General features: G+C 35.4%; 3 protein-coding genes across 4 annotated transcripts; 1 reads left to right on the forward strand and 2 right to left on the reverse strand.

The window, feature by feature from the left end:
• Positions 1-12: 12 nt before the first annotated feature.
• On the reverse strand, positions 13-18,289 carry Hmgcr (HMG coenzyme A reductase). 2 transcript variants are annotated; one of them, XM_076779785.1, is made up of 9 exons: positions 18,150-18,289; positions 7,192-7,400; positions 6,916-7,027; positions 4,281-4,368; positions 3,913-4,210; positions 3,700-3,848; positions 2,364-2,913; positions 1,043-2,283; positions 13-983 (listed from the first exon to the last, which is right to left on the reverse strand). In XM_076779785.1, the coding sequence occupies exons 2-9, from the start codon at positions 7,369-7,371 to the stop codon at positions 860-862; spliced, it is 2,742 nt and encodes a 913-aa protein (XP_076635900.1). In that variant the 5' UTR covers positions 7,372-7,400; positions 18,150-18,289; the 3' UTR covers positions 13-859. The 2 variants fall into 2 exon arrangements, with proteins under 2 accessions (XP_076635900.1, XP_076635901.1); XM_076779786.1 differs by lacking the exons at positions 6,916-7,027; positions 7,192-7,400; positions 18,150-18,289 and adding an exon at positions 4,797-4,821 and having other exon boundaries at positions 4,281-4,367.
• A 154-nt stretch (positions 18,290-18,443) lies between these two features.
• Positions 18,444-20,079, reverse strand: LOC143348992 (BLOC-1-related complex subunit 8 homolog). Its single transcript, XM_076779805.1, has 2 exons — positions 19,257-20,079; positions 18,444-19,156 (listed from the first exon to the last, which is right to left on the reverse strand). The coding sequence occupies exons 1-2, from the start codon at positions 19,309-19,311 to the stop codon at positions 18,699-18,701; spliced, it is 513 nt and encodes a 170-aa protein (XP_076635920.1). The 5' UTR covers positions 19,312-20,079; the 3' UTR covers positions 18,444-18,698.
• Ssrbeta (signal sequence receptor beta) lies at positions 19,620-20,936 on the forward strand. The gene is made up of 4 exons (XM_076779804.1): positions 19,620-19,755; positions 20,089-20,233; positions 20,308-20,622; positions 20,704-20,936. Exons 2-4 carry the CDS (start codon positions 20,090-20,092, stop codon positions 20,818-20,820), a joined length of 576 nt encoding a protein of 191 aa, XP_076635919.1. The 5' UTR covers positions 19,620-19,755; position 20,089; the 3' UTR covers positions 20,821-20,936.
• Positions 20,937-21,275: the final 339 nt, after the last annotated feature.

The following is a 21,275-nucleotide window of genomic DNA, read 5'->3' on the forward strand; positions in this document are numbered from 1 at the left end:
AAACCCATAACAAACTTTGTAGAAGTATTTTATTAAGCTGTGTTTTAACATAGTACCTGTTTCTTTCATATCACGGAAGATTTTTAATGCTCGCAGAATTGTTCACACGAAAAATCAAAAATTTTTAGTTGATTATTATTTACTTTACCGATTACTTTTTTTTTCTTTTTTCTTAAATGTTTCAAGTTGAAATTTGATACGTTTGTACTAATAAAACTTTACACGTAATGCATTTAAACCTTAAACTACATTTTTCCTACATCAAACATAAAAACAAGGTATATAATTTAGAATTTTTATTTGCATTGCAATACCATAATCATATCGTTTTATTTTTAGTTGTGAAAAATATTCATTAGTTTGAATGTACTCAGTACATCACACAATGTCTAGTCTTTCGTTACATCATCTTTTACTGCTACATTATTTGAATCCCGATTGATTAAATTACTATAACTAAAAATTAATATTGCACTATGTCAAAATATGACGGTTTTTATGCAAAAAAATTAATTTTTGCACAATGTTAATCTTATACAACCATCGTGAATTGCATAGTTCTTTGCAAATTATGTATACAAATCCAGTACATATTAAAAATATTATACCTTGCTTGCAACACAAGTCGTACGAATAGCATATTTAAATCACATTTAGGTTATAATTTAAGATCGATTTTACTGTTCCGATTAAAATCGTTGTAATCACTTCATTGTGCTTGCTTTTATCTTTATTCTTGCGTTTTGGTATATATCTTTTCATGAACACGAACGAAAAATATTTCTTTGGAATATTATATCGAAGCGGTAGTCCATTCTACTGAAACGTTAATCCGGAACCAATTTATGTACGATCAACGCTAACATTTGTCCTTAAAATCTTCACAAACACTTTGTATAGGCTCTAAAACATTTGGCACGGTCAGTGTATTTCCGACATTGCTTTGAGGAGCGATCATTGCATTCGTTACCATGGTCGATGATCTGAAATGAAATTATATATTATTAAATTTAAAATACAGATTATTTTCTTACCAACATACCTATTGTGCCTAAGATGACTTTTTACTAAATGTCCAGCTGTAAGGGCAGCCATCAGCGACAATTCACCGGCAAGTACCGTGGCGCATACAATTCTAGCTAATCTACTGGCATTTTCACCGGGCACATCAACGTTGGCGCCTTTAACACCTAACATAGCTAAACACGCCCCTTGTGCAGGAAGACCGGTTCCACCACCAATTGTGCCTATCTCTATACTAGGCATCGTACAAGACACATATAAATCTGTACCATCCGCTCCCCAAGGTTCCATCAAAGTCATACAGTTACTACTGCCAACGTTCTGTGCAGGATCTTGGCCAGTGGCTATAAAAATCGCCGTCACAATATTTGCGGCGTGGGCGTTGAAACCGCCCACGCTACCGGCTACAGCCGACCCAATCATATTCTTACTTATATTCACGTCTACCAAAGCGTGGACCGATGTCTTCAGCACATTGGTAACGATGTCTGCGGGTACCACCGCCTCGCAAACTACACTTTTACCCCTACCCTGAATCCAATTTACAGCCGCTGGTTTCTTATCCGTACAGAAGTTACCACTCAACGACAATATCTCCATATCAGGAAAATGTTCTTTCACAGTGTTCAACGATTTTTCCGTGCCCTTGGACAACATGTTCATCCCCATGGCGTCACCGGTCGTCGCTACGAAACGAATAAATAAATGCCTGCCAGCGATGCGTACGTGGATCTTGGTCAGTCTTGCGAATCTACTGGTTAAATTAAAATTATTCTGCATTTCTTCGAAGTTTTCTGGGTCCTGCATCCACGCCATGGCCTCGCTGGCTCTGACGATATTTGGGAATCTTACGACCGGTCCTCTGGTCATTCCATCGGCCACCACGCGACTCGTCACGCCGCATTTCAACAATGCTCTGCTGCCACGATTAGTAGATGCTACTAAACATCCTTCGGTAGTTGCCATCGGTACATGATACAACTCACCGTCGATGGACAATGGACCAGCGATTCCAAGCGGCACCGGCACATATCCTATAACATTTTCACAGCACGATCCTAGTACTTTGTTATAATCGTAATGCTTATACGGCAAATCGATCAAATCGTCGATAAATTTTCCAGCCTCTCCAATTATGAGGCGTCTAATTCCGACGCCACGCTCCATATCTCCGACAGCCTTTTCCAACTGATAAGCGGCTATATGCTTGTGCATAACCAACTGAATAACTTCTTCGTCGGTCAACGCAGTAGCTCCAAGCTGTGGATACAAGAAGACGACATTAGAACAAAATTCTACGGTTTCTTGTTTATCTAGGATTTCGTAAGAAATAGATTTACTTCGGATTTGTATATTTCAAGACATTCCTCTACCGATCTAGGAACTTTCGATCGAAGAGACGAACATTCGCTGTCCGGCGTGTCCACGCTGAATTGCCTCCCGTCGGTTTGCACTTCTTTGTCGGTAAACTCCGTCTGAGATTCGTTGTTGTCTTCGATCCAGCTCCCGCCTACTCCGGACAAAGGAAAAATGGCAGATCGCATCTCGGGAAGCGTTTCTCCAAATCGTTGACGTAACGACATGTTCATGTTCTCGGTAGCAGCGTATTCACTTTCAATTTTCATCTCTGTCTCGTCTTCCTCTTTGAATCGTAATTGCTTGGCAATGTCGCCCTTGTCTTCGAAGAAAATAAATTTAACCGCAAGCGCGAGTAGAAGTATCAATATGACGATATTGTCAGCGCTCACTGACAGCCAGTTCTTCAAATATTCCTTGACTTCAGTTTGGTTCTCTGTCATATTATAAGTGTCCGCTACAATATGCGAGCTCGCAGGTGACCTCTTACCTTCCACCGTGTAGCCATTTTCGTCGTTCTTGAACGGCCAACGACTAAAACATATGCAACACTTTATAATAATACTTATCTAAGCATTAAATTTCAATTTCACTTTCAATCCATGTAAATTAATTTTAATATATGTAATCGCCAAACTAAAGATGTTCGTTGATATAAAATATATCGAAAGAGACACGCGCTAATAAGGAACCAGTATTATTACAGAAACACACATTTAAAGATGAAACGTGCTTAAATTTAAATATTCTTAAAAGACAAAAATGCAACGTATGGAAAATAAGAGATACATTGCTAAAATCCTTTAACGATTTGTGTTATACGTAATAAAGATTTACATAGATTGCTCGCCAAGTTTATATTCTTCAACCTTCAAGCTTCACCATCACATCACTAAAAAAAGAATTCCCGAAACCTCGCGAAATCTGAAATTCGACGCAGAAGAATCAATAATTACTGTCATTCGTAACCGGGCACGGTCGAATCGTGTACTGCTTCTCAACTTAGCAGTGAAAGGGTTAAAGGAGTCCAAACCCCTCCGCGATACCATCTTTTTTCGCAGAATTCATTGAATATGAATTAAACTTATGTTTATATTACTGTGTAATAAGTTGAACCTGACCCGTGGAAGTTGGGAATAAGAAAACTGACAAACAAAAACGTAGAAACATCAATACGGTTCGGGTAAAAAAAAGTGCACGTTTTTTTTCCACGTGCGCGCATGTTATCTGATGTATAAAAGATAGAGTTCGCCGTTAAATGAAAAACCGACATACATTACGCGAAAAAAAGGAAAAAAGAATAGTACGAAAATACTGTGCCTGTGAACGTGCACCACAAATAGCCCGGCGATCATGATCAACTTGACGCGCTCCACCACCGGATTCGGCTTTTGATCTTCCTCGTTCAACGGATGCATGAAGATCTTGTCGGCGCTCGACGGTTTCATGCCGTTTGTTCCGCGAGAAAGCTAGAATAGAAATCAACAACAATGCAAGGCATGTAGTACTACGCGTGGCTACAATAGGAATTACCTCGAGGATAAGCGACAAACACGCAGGATAGAAGGTCATGAAAACGATATAATTAACGACGACACCGAGGCAGGCGAAGCTGCAGAGGATCTCTAATCTTCGAACGCCGGATAACGATCCAATCCCGATCAACAGAGTCTCCACTAATGTGTTTAACGTGATGGTTGGTCCCAACAGCGACATGCCGCGAGCGATGTTTGCACGCACCTCGTCTTGATTACGGGAGTTCAGTGCCAGCTGCGCTAGTATGACGGCCTTGGAAAGGTCGATGATGAGCAGGAAGAAGAACAACGCGTCCCTGAAAAGAGAAACGCTTTGTCAGACGAGGATTAAATAGAACAGGTGCTCCTCTTGAGCGAGAAACTTACTTTAAATCGGAAATGTCGCTGCGCCCAAAGTTCACTACACTGGACGTGAACACAACGCTGGAGAAGACGGTAAATAGACCCGCGATACCTAACACAATGTTGCATTTGAACCAGATGTATTGTCAGAGAGTAAACTTATGCAAATTTGGTGATTAAATGTCTTGGAGCGTTTAGCACTTTCACTCATGCTGAAAGCTTTCTTAGATACTTCAAGGAGGTATAACCCGACCTACCACATAATCTAGAACTACTTTAAACGCTTATACTATATAGAAACACATGTTTCCCTAAAATATATTTTGAATCCAACTTTTGTACCTAACACAATGTTGCATTTGAATCAGATATATTGTCAGAGAGTAAACTTATGCAAATTTGGTGATTAAATGTCTTGGCGCGTCCAGCACTTTCACTCATGCTAAAAGCTTTCTTAGATACTTCAAGAAGGTATAATCCGACCTACCACATAATCTAGAACTACTTTAAACGCTTATACTATATAGAAACACATGTTTCCCTAAAATATATTTTGAACCCAACTTTTGTACCTAACACAATGTTGCATTTGAATCAGATGTATTGTCAGAGGAGAGTAAACTTATGCAAATTTGGTGATTAAATGTCTTGGAGCGTTTAGCACTTTCACTCATGCTGAAAGCTTTCTTAGATACTTCAAGAAGGTATAACCCGACCTACTACATAATCTAGTACTACTTTAAACGCTTATACTATATAGAAACACATGTTTCCCTAAAATATATTTTGAACCCAACTTTTGTACCTAACACAATGTTGCATTTGAATCAGATGTATTGTCAGAGGAGAGTAAACTTATGCAAATTCGGTGATTAAATGTCTTGGCGCGTCCAGCACTTTCACTCATGCTGAAAGCTTTCTTAGATACTTCAAGAAGGTATAATCCGACCTACCATATAATCTAGAACTACTTTAAACGCTTATACTATACAGGGTGTTCGACCACCCCTGGAGAAATTTTTATAGGAGATTGTAGAGGTCAAAATAGGAGGTTTCGTTAAAAAGTTATTAACAATTGAATTAAAAAATTTCAAATCGTCTTGGAAAAATTATTTTCGGTTGCGGGGGTCAATTACAATCATTTTTGGTGAATACATATATCCCCGAAATCCTACCCTTCTTCGAGAAAAAAATTCGGATAGGTGAAATTTCTCGGCAAAAAAAAAAATTTTTCAAATTGTTCTAAAAAAATTATTTTCGATTGCAAGGGTCGATTATAATCATTTTTGATGAATAGATATATCCCGGAAATCCTACCCAGATTGGAGAAAAAAATTCGAGAAGGTGTGAAATTTTTCAAGAAAATTAAAAAATTTTAAATCGTCCTAAAAAAATTATTTTTGATTGCAGGGACCAATTATAATAATTTTTCGTCAATAGATATACCCTCGAATTCCTAACCATTTTCGAGAAAAAAATTCCTTACCGAAAATCTAGTCTAATGGTTCCATGAAATTTCATGCGAATCTTTAAAATGTCATAACTTCTGAACGGATTGGTCGATTTTAATGTTTAAAAAAGCAAACGACGCGTATTTTAGTGAAGAATAAGTAGAAATTCTAAAAATATTCGAAAAGTTGTTCCATGACCCCCTAAAATGAGAAAATATATTTTCTCCCCCATAAAAATGGTCCAATTTTCAAACAGCCATAACTCCTATAATAGTGAATATATTTCAATGAAACTTTTTTCTGAAGTAGAGCCCATAGGTACCTACAAAAAAGTATTAAACAACTTTTCTGTAGGACGTCAAGCGAAATTATTAAAAATCGAAAACGAATTTTTAAGGAAAATCGACAGGGGGTAGCTGCTGAAATTGTTCGGCGAAATTGAAAAGGTTCAAATCGTTCTGGAAAAATTATTTTCGGTTGCGGGGGTCGATTACAATCATTTTTGGTCATTACACATACCCCCGAAATCCTACACACTTTCGAGAAAAAAATTCCTTACCAAAAATCTAATTAAGTGCCTAAATTCGACGAAAAAAAAAACTTCAAATCGTTCCAAAAAAATTATTTTTAGCTAAGGGGGTTAATTACAATCATTTTTGGTGAATAGACATACCCCCGAAATCTTACCCATTTTTTAGGAAAAAATTCGAGAAGGTGTGAAATTTTTTGACGGGAAAAAAAAATTTCAAATCGTTGTGGAAAAAATATTTTCCGTTGCAGGGGTCAATTACAATAATTTTTGGTGAATAGACATACCCTCGAAATCCTAACCAGTTTTGAGAAAAAAATTCATTACGGGCATAACTTTTAACGTTAATAACTTTTTAACGAAGCCTCCATCAACAAATTGGTATTCTTGATTTTCGCCTTATTTTGGCCTCTAGAATCCCCCATTACAATTTTTCCTAGGGGTGGCCGAACACCCTGTATTTTGAACCCAACTTTTGTACCTAACACAATGTTGCATTTGAATCAGATTGTCAAAGAAAAGTAAACTTATGCAAATTCGTTGATTAAATGTCTTGGCGCGTCCAGCACTTTCACTCACGCTGAAAGCTTTCTTACATACTTCAAGAAGGTATAACCCGACCTACCACATAATCCATCACTACTTTAAACGCTTATACTATATAGAAACACATGCTTACCTAAAATATATTTTGAACCCAACTTTTGTAGATTGCGAAATTGATGATAGGTGAACAGTATTGCTAGACATCTTATTATAGTCATGACTATAACATCAGCTGCGTTTAGGTCCTAACAAGTAACGGATACATTATTCGTACGACTTAAGATCGTACAATTCAGATTAAGATTAAGATTAACAATGGTTCCTTATGAAAATGTAACTTGCGTGGCAAACGAAACAAAAGAAATTGTGGATTTTTTCAACGTTCTGCGCTTGTTCGATGTATCCTTACATTCGAATTACATCTTCCGGATTGGCAGTGCGCGGCCACTGGAATACCTCCGTTTCGCGGTTGTCCACTTCCGGTCTCCATGTTTAAAATGCATGCCGTGAGTGTAAAGGTCGTCACGATCACTTCCAAGGGATGACCGGCGCAAAACCGGCCATGGATCTCGAACAGGCGTGCCAACATGTTTATTGCTCTTAAGAACTATTTACAACCTGGAACAAACAATTGATAAACAATAAAATATTATTACCAACACGATATCTCGTTACTGACTCTTTTTTATACTTATGCACCATACCTCTCCATGTACTATAGTTCTGTTTTAACTCTAGGTTTACGAAATACGTCAATTTGACGCATTAAGATTCTAAACCTAACGTTACAGAACTCATAAATATTTTTTGTTAGCAATTTATATTGGATTTAATTGATGTAATGATAAGAATATATATTCTAATTAAAAGAATAATTGCATCTTAATGTAACTATTAATGGAGCGAATTACAATAAAAATATGCGCAACGAGTGCCCGTAAAACTAATGTTAATCTAGAGTAGTATTCTATTGCAAGAAACAAACACTTTCACAGCTTACACGAAAAGTTCGTAACCAGTTGAAGGCAGTCGCGAAGAAAACGAGAGTGCACGTTCAAGTTGAAGAAAGTGCTTTCAGTTCGCCGAAGATATTCGGTGAAATCGGTAGGGAAAACTTGGGCTCCTCTTACTTTTCGAAACGAGAGAAGAGGGTGAACCGTGACAAGAGAGGACGAAGAATAAGAAACACCGTGGGTTTGGGGAAAGCGAACGACGGGACCGGTTATTGCGGCACGACGATTCTACCGTGTGTCAATAATGCTCCATATAGCCATAATGCTTTCAGTTACGCAACACGACGATGCTAGTATGTGACAAAATCAAAGTTCCGCCGCCACGAAGAACATCGACAAAAACAGATCGGATCGTTCGTACAAGCTGAGAGGAATAACGTTTAAGGACGACCATGGAACAACCAAGCGATTATTTTTCCACTTGTGTTTTTTATTACTACGGTCGTGTAAAAAATAAGCTAATTGAACGGTGAATATATCTTAGAAGAAACGAAATGTCTGTCAAGGTCGGTAACTTTCCAACAGCTCTTGACAACGTATCTATTAGAGTCTCCTATCCGGTGCGTGTATTAATACGTTAAACGCTATGTTGGCCCCCAGGAACCGACACTAAACTTTCCGTTTTGGGCAGCGTGAAAGTAAAAGAAAATTATCTCGTTTAACGTGTTAAAACGCACGTCTACTCACGACGCATAGGCCCCTTGTAGGACGTAACACGAATACAAGGGTAGTGTTCCTTCCCTTGAGGGATAAGACCACTGTAAAAACCTGAAATAAAACGTTTTTTTTGTTTGGATGGATAATAATATTCAAGAATGTCATTAACCATGTCGTTAAGCGTTAAAAAAAATAAATTTATTCAAAAACAGTGCTGGAGCCATCCTCGCGAGGTGTGTTTTGAATTTGAGGCGCAAATGCTCGCCAATCACACAGAAATTAATGTTTCAAAAATCCCCCGCGTAATTCTCTAGCTATACTAGTGTAGCTGTAAATTTTTTGTCCTTTTTCCAGATACAAATTTGCGTCAGTTGCACTGCGTGTCGCTGAGCGCCAAAATGGCTCCAGCGTCATCATTTTGCACTATTTTTGAATAAATATATTTTTTATTCTCGAATATTATAATACTCTTACTTTTCCATCCATTTAAAAAACAAAAACGCTTTATTTCAGGTTTTTGTTAAAACGCACGTCTACTCACGACTACAAGGGTAGTGTTCCTTCCTTTGAGGGATAAGACCACTGTAAAAACCTGAAATAAAACGTTTTTTTTGTTTGGATGGATAATAATATTCAATAATGTCATTAACCATGTCGTTAAGTGTCAAAAAAAATATATTTATTCAAAAACAGTGCAAAATTACGACGCTGAAGCCATTCTCGCGAGGCGTGTTTTGAATTTGAGGCGCAAATGCTCGCCAATCATACAGAAATTAATGTTTCAAAAATCCCCCGCGTAATTCTCTAGCTATACTAGTGTAGCTGTAAATTTTTTGTCCTTTTTCCAGATACAAATTTGCGTCAGTTGCACTGCGTGTCGCAGACCGCCAGAATGGCTCCAGCGTCATCATTTTGCACTATTTTTGAATAAATATATTTTTCATTCTTGAATATTATAATCCTCTTACTTTTCCATCCATTTAAAAAACAAAAACGCTTTATTTCAGGTTTTTGTTAAAACGCACGTCTACTCACGACTACAAGGGTAGTGTTCCTTCCCTTGAGGGATAAGACCACTGTAAAAACCTGAAATAAAACGTTTTTTTTGTTTGGATGGATAATAATATTCAAGAATGTCATTAACCATGTCGTTAAGCGTTAAAAAAAATAAATTTATTCAAAAACAGTGCTGGAGCCATCCTCGCGAGACGTGTTTTGAATTTGAGGCGCAAATGCTCGCCAATCATACAGAAATTAATGTTTCAAAAATCCCCCGCGTAATTCTCTAGCTATACTAGTGTAGCTGTAAATTTTTTGTCCTTTTTCCAGATACAAATTTGCGTCAGTTGCACTGCGTGTCGCTGAGCGCCAAAATGGCACCAGCGTCATCATTTTGCACTATTTTTGAATAAATATATTTTTTATTCTTGAATATTATAATCCTCTTACTTTTCCATCCATCTAAAAAACAAAAACGCTTTATTTCAGGTTTTTGTTAAAACGCACGTCTACTCACGACTACAAGGGTAGTGTTCCTTTCCTTGAGGGATAAGACCACTGTAAAAACCTGAAATAAAACGTTTCTTTTGTTTGGATGGATAATAATATTCAAGAATGTCATTAAACATGTCGTTAAGTGGCAAAAAAAATATATTTATTCAAAAACAGTACTGGAGCCATCCTCGCGAGGCGTGTTTTGAATTTGAGGCGCAAATGCTCGCCAATCACACAAAAATTAATGTTTCAAAAATCCCCCACGGAATTCTCTAGCTATACTAGTGTAGCTGTAAATTTTTTGTCCTTTTTCCAGATACAAATTTGCGTCAGTTGCACTGCGTGTCGCTGAGCGCCAAAATGGCTTCAGCGTCATCATTTTGCACTATTTTTGAATAAATATATTTTTCATTCTTGAATATTATAATCCTCTTACTTTTCCATCCATCTAAAAAACAAAAACGCTTTATTTCAGGTTTTTGTTAAAACGCACGTCTACTCACGACTACAAGGGTAGTGTTCCTTCCTTTGAGGGATAAGACCACTGTAAAAACCTGAAATAAAACGTTTTTTTTGTTTGGATGGATAATAATATTCAAGAATATCATTAACCATGTCGTTAAGTGGCAAAAAAAATATATTTATTCAAAAATAGTGCTGGAGCCATCCTCGCGAGGCGTGTTTTGAATTTGAGGCGCAAATGCTCGCCAATCATACAGAAATTAATGTTTCAAAAATCCCCCGCATAATTCTCTAGCTATACTAGTGTAGCTGTAAATTTTTTGTCCTTTTTCCAGATACAAATTTGCGTCAGTTGCACTGCGTGTCGCTGAGCGCCAAAATGGCACCAGCGTCATCATTTTGCACTATTTTTGAATAAATATATTTTTCATTCTTGAATATTATAATCCTCTTACTTTTCCATCCATCTAAAAAACAAAAACGCTTTATATCAGGTTTTAGTTAAAACGCACGTCTACTCACGACTACAAGGGTAGTGTTCCTTCCTTTGAGGGATAAGACCACTGTAAAAACCTGAAATAAAACGTTTTTTTTGTTTGGATGGATAATAATATTCAATAATGTCATTAACCATGTCGTTAAGTGTCAAAAAAAATAAATTTATTCAAAAACAGTGCTGGAGCCATCCTCGCGAGGTGTGTTTTGAATTTGAGGCGCAAATGCTCGCCAATCACACAGAAATTAATGTTTCAAAAATCCCCCACGTAATTCTCTAGCTATACTAGTGTAGCTGTAAATTTTTTGTCCTTTTTCCAGATACAAATTTGCGTCAGTTGCACTGCGTGTCGCTGAGCGCCAAAATGGCACCAGCGTCATCATTTTGCACTATTTTTGAATAAATATATTTTTCATTCTTGAATATTATAATCCTCTTACTTTTCCATCCATTTAAAAAACAAAAACACTTTATTTCAGATTTTTGTTAAAACGCACGTCTACTCACGACTACAAGGGTAGTGTTCCTTCCCTTGAGGGATAAGACCACTGTAAAAACCTGAAATAAAACGTTTTTTTTGTTTGGATGGATAATAATATTCAAGAATGTCATTAACCATGTCGTTAAGTGTCAAAAAAAATATATTTATTCAAAAACAGTGCTGGAGCCATCCTCGCGAGGCGTGTTTTGAATTTGAGGCGCAAATGCTCGCCAATCACACAGAAATTAATGTTTCAAAAATCCCCCGCGTAATTCTCTAGCTATACTAGTGTAGCTGTAAATTTTTTGTCCTTTTTCCAGATACAAATTTGCGTCAGTTGCACTGCGTGTCGCTGAGCGCCAAAATGGCACCAGCGTCATCATTTTGCACTATTTTTGAATAAATATATTTTTCATTCTTGAATATTATAATCCTCTTACTTTTCCATCCATCTAAAAAACAAAAACGCTTTATTTCAGGTTTTTACAGTGGCCTTACCCCTTAAATAAACACGTGTCTAAAGTTTGAACGCATCTCGAGGCGCACTGTTATTTTAATCTGCTAACCATTTGTAATTTTGTTTACCATGTTATTTTAAATGCACGTGCATCATCAAGGGACACAATATAAATACAACATAAATACACGCATAGAAATATGACGAAACTTAATTATACATGTACACATAAAATCGTATCTCTAATTTCTATACTCGATTAACCATTGACCTTTTCTTACTTTCAATGGAACCGCAACTGAAAGAGCCTATTCCGTTATTTTGATGGCGTATTGTCATTCAAATGGATTCACGTCAATCGTTACCGGAAATATCGCAGAATCCGTGGATCTGCTTTCAATAATAAATCTTATGGACAAATGCATCGAGATCGGTTAACAATTTTTAATTCTACATTTAAATGTAAATTCTGAATCTGAATATTGATCGATATTAATAACATTACGTATGTCGTCAAAGTCCGACTCGTAAATTTGTCATTTTTAACTGATTGTAATGTCTGTTCTGCGACGTCAGCCGGCTAACGATCGAACATCGATTCATTAGACACTTAAACTTGAAACCTGGTCAAGATCGAAAATAAAGCATGAGTACGTTGTATATTTTCTTTACATATACTTCTCGACTTCCCAGATCAGAGTGCACTAAGAATAACCGACGCACCATGTCTCGTTCCGATCTTATAACATTCAGAATGTTCGGCCACCCTTGGGAAAAATTTTAATGGGAGATTCTAGAAGCCAAAATATGACGAAAATCAAGAATATCAGTTTCTCGACCCAGGCTTTGTTATAAAGTTATTAAAAAATTAAAATAAAAAATTTCAAATCATTTTGAAAAAATTATTATCGGTTGCAGGAGTCGATTACGATCATTTTTGGTCATTAGACATACCCACGAAATCCTATCCACTTTCGAGAAAAAAATTCGGGTATGTGCTGAAATTTTTCGACAAAAAATTTTTCAAATTGTTCTAAAAAAATTGTTTTCGATTGCAGGGATCGATTACGATCATTTTTGGTCATTATACATACCCTCGAATTCCTACGCACATTCGAGAAAAAAATTCCTTACTGAAAATCTAACGTGAGGCCAGAAATGGTCCCCCAAAATTTCATGTGAATCTTTAAAACATCATAACTCCTGAACGGATTGGACGATTTTAATGTTTAAAAAAGCAAATAACGCGTATTTTAGTGAAGAATATGTAGAAAATCCAAAAATATTCGAGAAGTTGATCCTTGACCCCAAAAAATGAGAAAAACCCCATAAAAATGGTCCAATTTTCAAACGACCATAACTCCTACAATAGTGAATATATTTCACTGAAATTTTTTTCTGAAGTAGAGCTCATGTATACCTACAAAAAAGTATTAAACAAAATTTCCGTAGAGCGACAAACAAATTTATTAAAAATCGAAAACGAATTTTTAAGAAAAATCGACAGGGGGTAGTGCTGAAATTTTTCGGCGAAATTAAAAAGTTTCAAATCGTTCCAAAAAAATTATTTTTAGCTAAGGGGGTTAATTACAATCATTTTTGGTGAATAGATATACCCCCGAAATACTACTCATTTTTGAGAAAAAAATTCGAGTATGTGTTGAAATTTTTGGGTGAAAAAAAGAATTTCGAATCATCTGCGAAAAATTATTTTTAGTTGAAGGGGTCAATTATAATCATTTTTTATGAATACACATATCCCCGAATTCCTGCGCGTTTTCGAGAAAAAAATTCCTAATCGAAAATGTAATTTATGGCCCCAGAAATGTTGCTCGAAAAAATGCGAATCTTTAAAATGTCATAACTTCTGAACGGATTGGGGGATTTTAATGTTTAAAAAAGCAAATAACGCGTATTGTAATGAAGAATATGTAGAAATTCTAAGAAATTCCGAAAAGTTGTTCCTTAATCCCGCAAAGTAAGAAAACCCCTAAAAAATGGTCCAATTTTCCGAGGACCATAACTCCTAGCATAGTGAATAGATTTCATTGAAATTTTTTTCTGAACTAGAGCTCGTGGGCACCTACAAAAAAGTATTAAACAAAATTTCCGTACAGCGTCAAACAAATTTATTAATAATGAAAAACTAGTTTTGAAATAAAATCGACAGGAGGTAGGTGCCTAAATTTTTTGGCGAAAAAAAAAATTTCAAATCGTCCTAAAAAAATTATTTTCAGCTAGGGGGGTCAATTACAATAATTTTTGGTGAATAAACACACCCCCGAAATCCTACCCACTTTCTAGAAAAAAATTCGAGAAGGTATGAAATTTTTTGACAGAATTAAAAAATTTCAAATCGTTCCGGAAAAATTATTTTCAGTTGCGGGGGTCAATTACAATAATTTTTGGTGAATAAACACACCCCCGAAATCCTACTCACTTTCTAAAAAAAAATTCGAGAAGGTATAAAATTTTTCGACGAAATTAAAAAATTTCAAATCGTTCCGGAAAAATTATTTTCGGTTGCAGGGGTTAATTATAATAATTTTTGGTGAATAGACCTACCCCCGAAATCCTACCCAGTTTTTAGAAAAAAATTCGAGAAGCTGCCTAAATTTTTCGACAAAATTCAAAAATTTCAAATCGTTCTGGAAAAATTATTTTTGCTTGCGGGGGTCAATTACAATAATTTTTGGTGAATAGACATACCCCCGAAATCCTACCCACTTTCTAGAAAAAAATTCATTATACACGGAACTTTAAACGTTAATAACTTTTTAACGAAGCCTCCATCAACAAATTGGTATTCTTGATTTTCGTCTTATTTTAGCCTCTAGAATCTCTCATTACAATTTTTCCTAGGGGTGGCCGTACATCCTGCATATGAAATCAAAATTCGAACTGTCTTAACAGAAATTCACACTCCCCCATGACGCTTTTACTTCTACGATCTTAATTCGTCTGCTATTGTTTGTTCGTCTTGCAGTCTGCTAACTAAAAAGAGTGTGAAAGCCACGAGGAAATCATTTTTACGTCGTGAAATAGGTAGAAAGTACGACCGACTACAACGGACATCGAATAATATTAACTGTCGTGGTAACACGCATCCATTTTTTCTTCCTAAAACATTCAAAAGGTCTTATTTTGAGTGATCGTGTCCTTGCAAATTCGTATCTTCTAGATGGCTTTCATACTATGCTCGACATTAAAATTCTCTCAAAGGAATTCTTTGGGATTGGGAACGATGACCTTGAAAGTTTTAACAGCCAATCGCTTCCTTCAACGCAGACGTTTTGGCATACATTTCTCATGCGCCGAAGTAATGTTTTATTCCAACGTCAAACCTTTTGCCTTTTCCATGCAACGTTTCGCCTATGAAAACAAATGAACACGTTAAAAAAAAAAAATCTATTCCTTCTCGCGGCGACACGTGCCACTATCCTCTCTTTTAACAAGAATTATCGATAAACTATAGTTCCTTGTACAATCAAAATTCATCGACACTTATCATACAAATGATACAGAAATTTCTCTTGACCCACTTAGATACATATTTTATGTAAATATTTTTGAATAAACGATTTTTCCTTTTTTTATTTTTAGATGCAAAGCAACGCAATGTGCCCCGTCACGTACACGAGCGAATGAGTCAAAAGTATTAATTTTACCGCTTAGAACGGCAATAAATTTTAAGACAAGATAAAGTTGAAAGTTTTAATTCCTAGTAGTTTGACCAAAAATGGCGAAGAATAAAACATTATGTATTACTACACACACTGTTGTGAATCAACAACATGTACTCCACCGTAAGCGTACGGTAAACGTCGTTTAATCTGGTACTCTAAATGTAAACAGTTCATCGTGAGTTCTCCGTACCATTTCTCTGTTAAGCTGCAGGTAGCTTAGAAATGGCAAATAACAAAACAAACGAACCACTGTTACGAGCAGAAAGAATTTTTGTGGTAAAAAAACGAGATATCAACGGATAAATTTAATCGCTGAAAGTTTCTTGGTAAATATTAAGGTATGATTAACTAACGTAATTTATTAGAGCAAACACTTTAGACTAAGATGATTGGTAAATGCAAACAATGTGTAAATTCTTAAATGCTTCGTAAATAAGTATCTAAAAATATACGTATCTACTTAAGAAAAAATTTCTAGTTACGTAAAAATATAATTCATAATTTTGCTTCTTCTTGCATCGTGCACGATACTTCAATCGAGCAGAAATTATTTTATTTAAATCGATTCGAGATAACCACGGCATAAGATCAGAGATCAAAACAAAAGATTACCTGAAGCGGCAGGTATTAATCTGATGAAGTAAATTAATTTAAATAATAAATATTTTAATAGATGTTATTATCATCAATATTAACAAAGATGTTTGAATTATCGAAGAATAAATTATTACAAATTTTATAGAATTAACATTTAAAATTATTAATGAATTAATGAGACCGTGGTCTTTGAACACTAGCGCCAAATTCGGACGGGCGTACCTTAAATCAGGTGCAAGGAGAATGGCTCGACGAAATTCTTGACGTACAGTGCACTCGTGGATTGAATGCAGAGAAGCGCAGGGATGAAATTAATTGATTGGAATATCGTTTAGGTCTATGTATTAACTGATAGGTGCCATCAAATACTGTTCGAAAAAGTTAAGACCTTGGAAGGATAACAAGGACTGACGTAGAACTGAATTTTTTGGGATCTTATTCCATTTTTGTTAACTATATCTGTACTGTCCTTATTCGATTTTCTTGCTCATTTTTCATTTAACATAAAAGAAAACTGCATAGAAAGAAACACGCGAAAATTAATGCAATCTTTAATTTACATAATGGTTATAAACTCGCACCGGTCCGATCTATAAATCAATTAACGAAAAACTGACGATAAGTAAAAAATGTAACAATTACTCAATATTTATAGCTTTCTTTCCCATCAAACGATATTGTTTCTTACGCGAACCAATCACGATCTAAAATTACGCGAAACGTAACGATTCGAAACCTTGAATTTATGGAACAAAAAGAATAAATAAAAAACGAACACACAAAACGATACTGACAGAACGGCGCTCGCCGACTAACAAAGCTGCGCTTACGCGCGAATGGGCCGATCGACCCTTCGGGATACGCTCGTCTTTTTCCGTCTACGTTCGGCAATCTTCGTCTCTTTCTCCTTTCACGAGCACGTGCCCTACACTGAGAAGTTAATATCATAATTATATTAATAAACAAACACTTTAAACAAACGTAATCTCACAATTCGCATCGCACAAGGTTTTCTATATTCGAGTTGCTAGCTGTTACTCAAAGTTTGTCGCTTTTTCAAATTCCAGATGCAACAAACCGCGGTGAAATTTCGCCGTTTCGAATTAAAATATTAGTCGAGCAATGTCGACGCTATGTGACAACATTTTCTCTGAGAACTATATAAATTTATAGATCATTGCGGACCATGTTCCCTTCGATTCTCTCGTTCGAAAATCGGCGTTCGCTAACAGACTTTCGTGATCTCTTTGGCGAGAATAATTTAAAGTCCGCACGAGACACGGCACGCATGACTTTATAAACGCAAAGTATTTGCGCGGTTTCTCTCAGAAAACGCGCGCGGCATACTCATTTATCGTGTCTGCACAAACTACCTGGAAATTCCGAGTTTACAGACTGGTCAGATATTTGTACGAATTCGAACGATTTAATTAGTTTCCACGTACAATTCCGAATAACATGTATCAAATTGTTATTCATCGATCGCACGTCTCGTTAAAAAATATTAAAGAAAATGTTACATACCTAACAATGTTGTAGTTTGTAATTATTAATGTTTTAATGATGATCTAACGACTTCTGAGATTGTACTATATACTTAGTATTTATTTCACATTCGCAACAATGTTTAATTAAATTATAACAAACAGTTATATAAGAATATTTTATTATGCTGTTGGTCTTAAACTTTCTTTTGTTTATTAATGCACTGTCTCTAAATATAGCCATTAATTTTCGAAAATTAGTAACGATACTAGTCCAGTAATTATAATCTACAGACTACACAAAATGTCCTACATTCTGTTAAATTAAATAAAATAATTGAATTTATATAAACGAAAATGTCAGACATTTTATTATGTAATTAAATAATACTATTAAATATTAATTTACAGGTAAAAATCATGATTCAAGGCTAATACGATCAATAAACGGTAAGATTATTTTTTTAAATTAAATAAAATTATGCAAACACTAAACGGGCATAACCTATAAAATGTAAGAATGTCGAGTGACCAACATACCGTAAAGTATCGTACTTGTCCGAAGATAATCGAAATACGTTTCAACTGGCATCATTTTTTGAAAATCGGGAAAACAACCATTCACGTCCTGTTTTTCCCATCACATCACAGATTTATTAACATCTTGCACACCACTCGTCTGATAGCACACTGCATTCGTTACTGCGGATCTAGTGACATCTAAAGTTTATTACGTAAACCACCGTTTAAAAGAACTTTTATGATAAACTGTTTCTCGCACACTTCCTAGATTATAATATTTGCACGTTAGTAGCAAATAAATAAAAATATTTAACAATTACAAAATAAAAGTACTTAAAAAATACACAAAACACATTAAAATATTCAGCTGATATATAAAATGTACCGATATACGGAAGATACAAGTAACAACATTATTTAACTAATATTTCATATAATGTGTTTATTTACACAATTTTTTGATTGCAAATCAATTAATTATTATTTATCATCATTTATAACGTCAACATCCATATTTTTTAATGTTATTATATTTTAAACGTAAAGTATCAACTTCCATATTAAATTTCAATTTGTTTTTTGTATTTCTGCAGAATGCCTAGCATGATTCATCATAGATTCTACTCTGTTGGCTGTCTCCCTTACTACATCGGATATTTCATCCGGCAAATGATCTAAAGTGGGAATATGTGCAGATAATCGTTTATATACAGAATCTCTGTTTGCATCTTTTTTATGTCTACGTTGTTCCTCGTATTTTAATTGTTGTTTGAAGAATATCGCATTCTTTATGAATTCCAGAGTATTCTCAAAACTTTTTCCAGCTCCGTGCATTGTTTTAATAGCACTAACGGCATATTCTACGTCGTAGCATCTACCCAAAAGTTGCTGCTGAAGCGTTAATACTTCTACCCGTTTTTCCACCATAGGAGGCAACGCTTTCCTTACGTGTTCTTGAAGTCTATAAAATGCAAGAGACGGCTCGTTTGCAACAATGTGCATATTCTCGGATATGCGTTCAGTTGCTAGAAACGATTAAAAAAATGACAATAATTAAATTATTAGATTCCGCAAATTGTTTAGAAAACACGCTGTTACTACTGCATTGAATAAGAATATCCTAACCTTTTTTAACCTTTGTTTCTAACTCTTGATCCGATTGATATACTTTTGCAGCCATTGTTTAAAATATTATATTAATAACAACGCTGATTATCGAATTTATACAGCACGAATAATACTTGAAATTTCAAGATAATTTAGTATAACTCTCAATGAACGAAGAAATGGTTCTCGCTAGTGTCGTAATATATTTGAAACACTTTATGCGAATTATGTATTTCCGTTAACGTTCACGATGCGTAGTATCGTGCAAAACTTTGTTAAATGTTTCCATTCGTATCAGTCAAGTTTGTATAAACATTTACCGAGGTATCGATTTGTTTTCACCGCCATTTTATTAAAAAATTACCGGAAGTTAATCGACACAGAACGGTGTTTCCCTTCATCGAAACGTGGCAGCAAAGTATGTGTTGTTGGCACTTCTCTCAAATGTATCCTTTAGCTCTTCCTATGGAGTAATCATCTCGTTGCCGCGTGTAACACAGTTCTGTCACTAGAAAAGGTACAAACCATCAAATTATTCAATGAAAGTTCAACTGAAACGAGTATCTCAATCGTAAAACCACATTCTACGTAACGTATGATATTTATAAAAGACAGTAGTTTTTATTTGACACATTTCAGTAACGGTTATAAACATCGCGTTTGACTTTTTTGAATAACATCGATTAATAAATTTTCGTGAATAAAATGTGCCTTGTTTTAAAAGTTTCTTAAATTACGTTGATTGGTTTTTTAAGAATCTGTGGTTCTTTTAATAGTTATACCAATATTGTTATATGTAAATCGAAAGTAACGTGTAATCGAAATCTTACGAATTATATTGACATTTTAGCATGAAGTGGTACATAATATCTGCAGCTTTTGCTGCTTTAATTCTCACCATACATGCAGAAGAAGAGGAAGAGGCTGCAAGATTATTAGTATCTAAACAACTTCTGAACAAGTATCTTGTAGAAAATATGGACATTGTGATCAAAGTAATTACGAAAATGTATTTTCTGTAATTTCTGTAACCTTAACATTTTTATCTCAACGTGTAATGTTTTTACAGTATACGGTTCACAATGTAGGGAATGCAGCTGCGTTAGAAGTTGAAATCACAGACAACTCTTTCCACCCGGATCATTTTACTCATGTGAGTGGAGAAATAAATGCAAGGATAGATCGTGTTCCACCTTACACGAATGTTACTCATACGGTTGTTGTAAAGCCACGGATATTTGGACATTTCAATTTCTCGTCTGCGGAAGTTTTATACAGACGCAAGGAAGATGCTCCTAGATTACAATTTGCTGTCAGTAGCGAACCTGGCCAAGCAATCATTGTATCGTTCAGAGATTACGACAAGCAATTTTCTTCTCATGTGGTGAGTAACTACAAAAATTATACAAATAGAAATATCATTATAGAATAAAATATTTAATATTTTCAATTATTTTTACATCAGATCGATTGGGCTGCATTCGCTGTGATGACGCTACCTTCGTTAGCTATTCCTTTTGCATTATGGTACTCTAGTAAAAACAAATACGAAAAATTACTTAAAACTTCGAAGAAACATTAAGTGTACAAATTCGTCCTAAGTCATTTGAAAGAGGCAGTTTTTTCTATACAATCGTAAGAAACCTGACTGTTCCATTATGTACATCTAATTTTATAATAAACATTATTTATAAAGAATTTACATTCGTTGTATCTTTCAAACTACAAAGCATCCAAGGTAGAACTTTGATATCTGCATGATGTATCGTCCTTCCACGAGAAGACACAGCGTGTTTATATCCCCACCCTTACTGCAGTCCGCTGATTGGCTGTCATCGACCTTCGTCGCCATTTTCGATCAGTACCTCCGAGTCAGCGGACTGCAACGGGAGTGAGGATGTAAACACGCTGTCTTCTTCTCGTGGAAGCACGGTACAATGAACGATTGCATTCAAAATAAATGCAGGTGATCGAGCCATAAGTATGTTACAGTTTTCAGCCCCATTTTCTTGCAAATATTGAGGTTCCACTACATGA

The sequence above is a fragment of the Colletes latitarsis genome, chromosome 12 (genome assembly GCF_051014445.1).
Source record: "Colletes latitarsis isolate SP2378_abdomen chromosome 12, iyColLati1, whole genome shotgun sequence".
Lineage (NCBI taxonomy): Eukaryota > Metazoa > Arthropoda > Insecta > Hymenoptera > Colletidae > Colletes > Colletes latitarsis.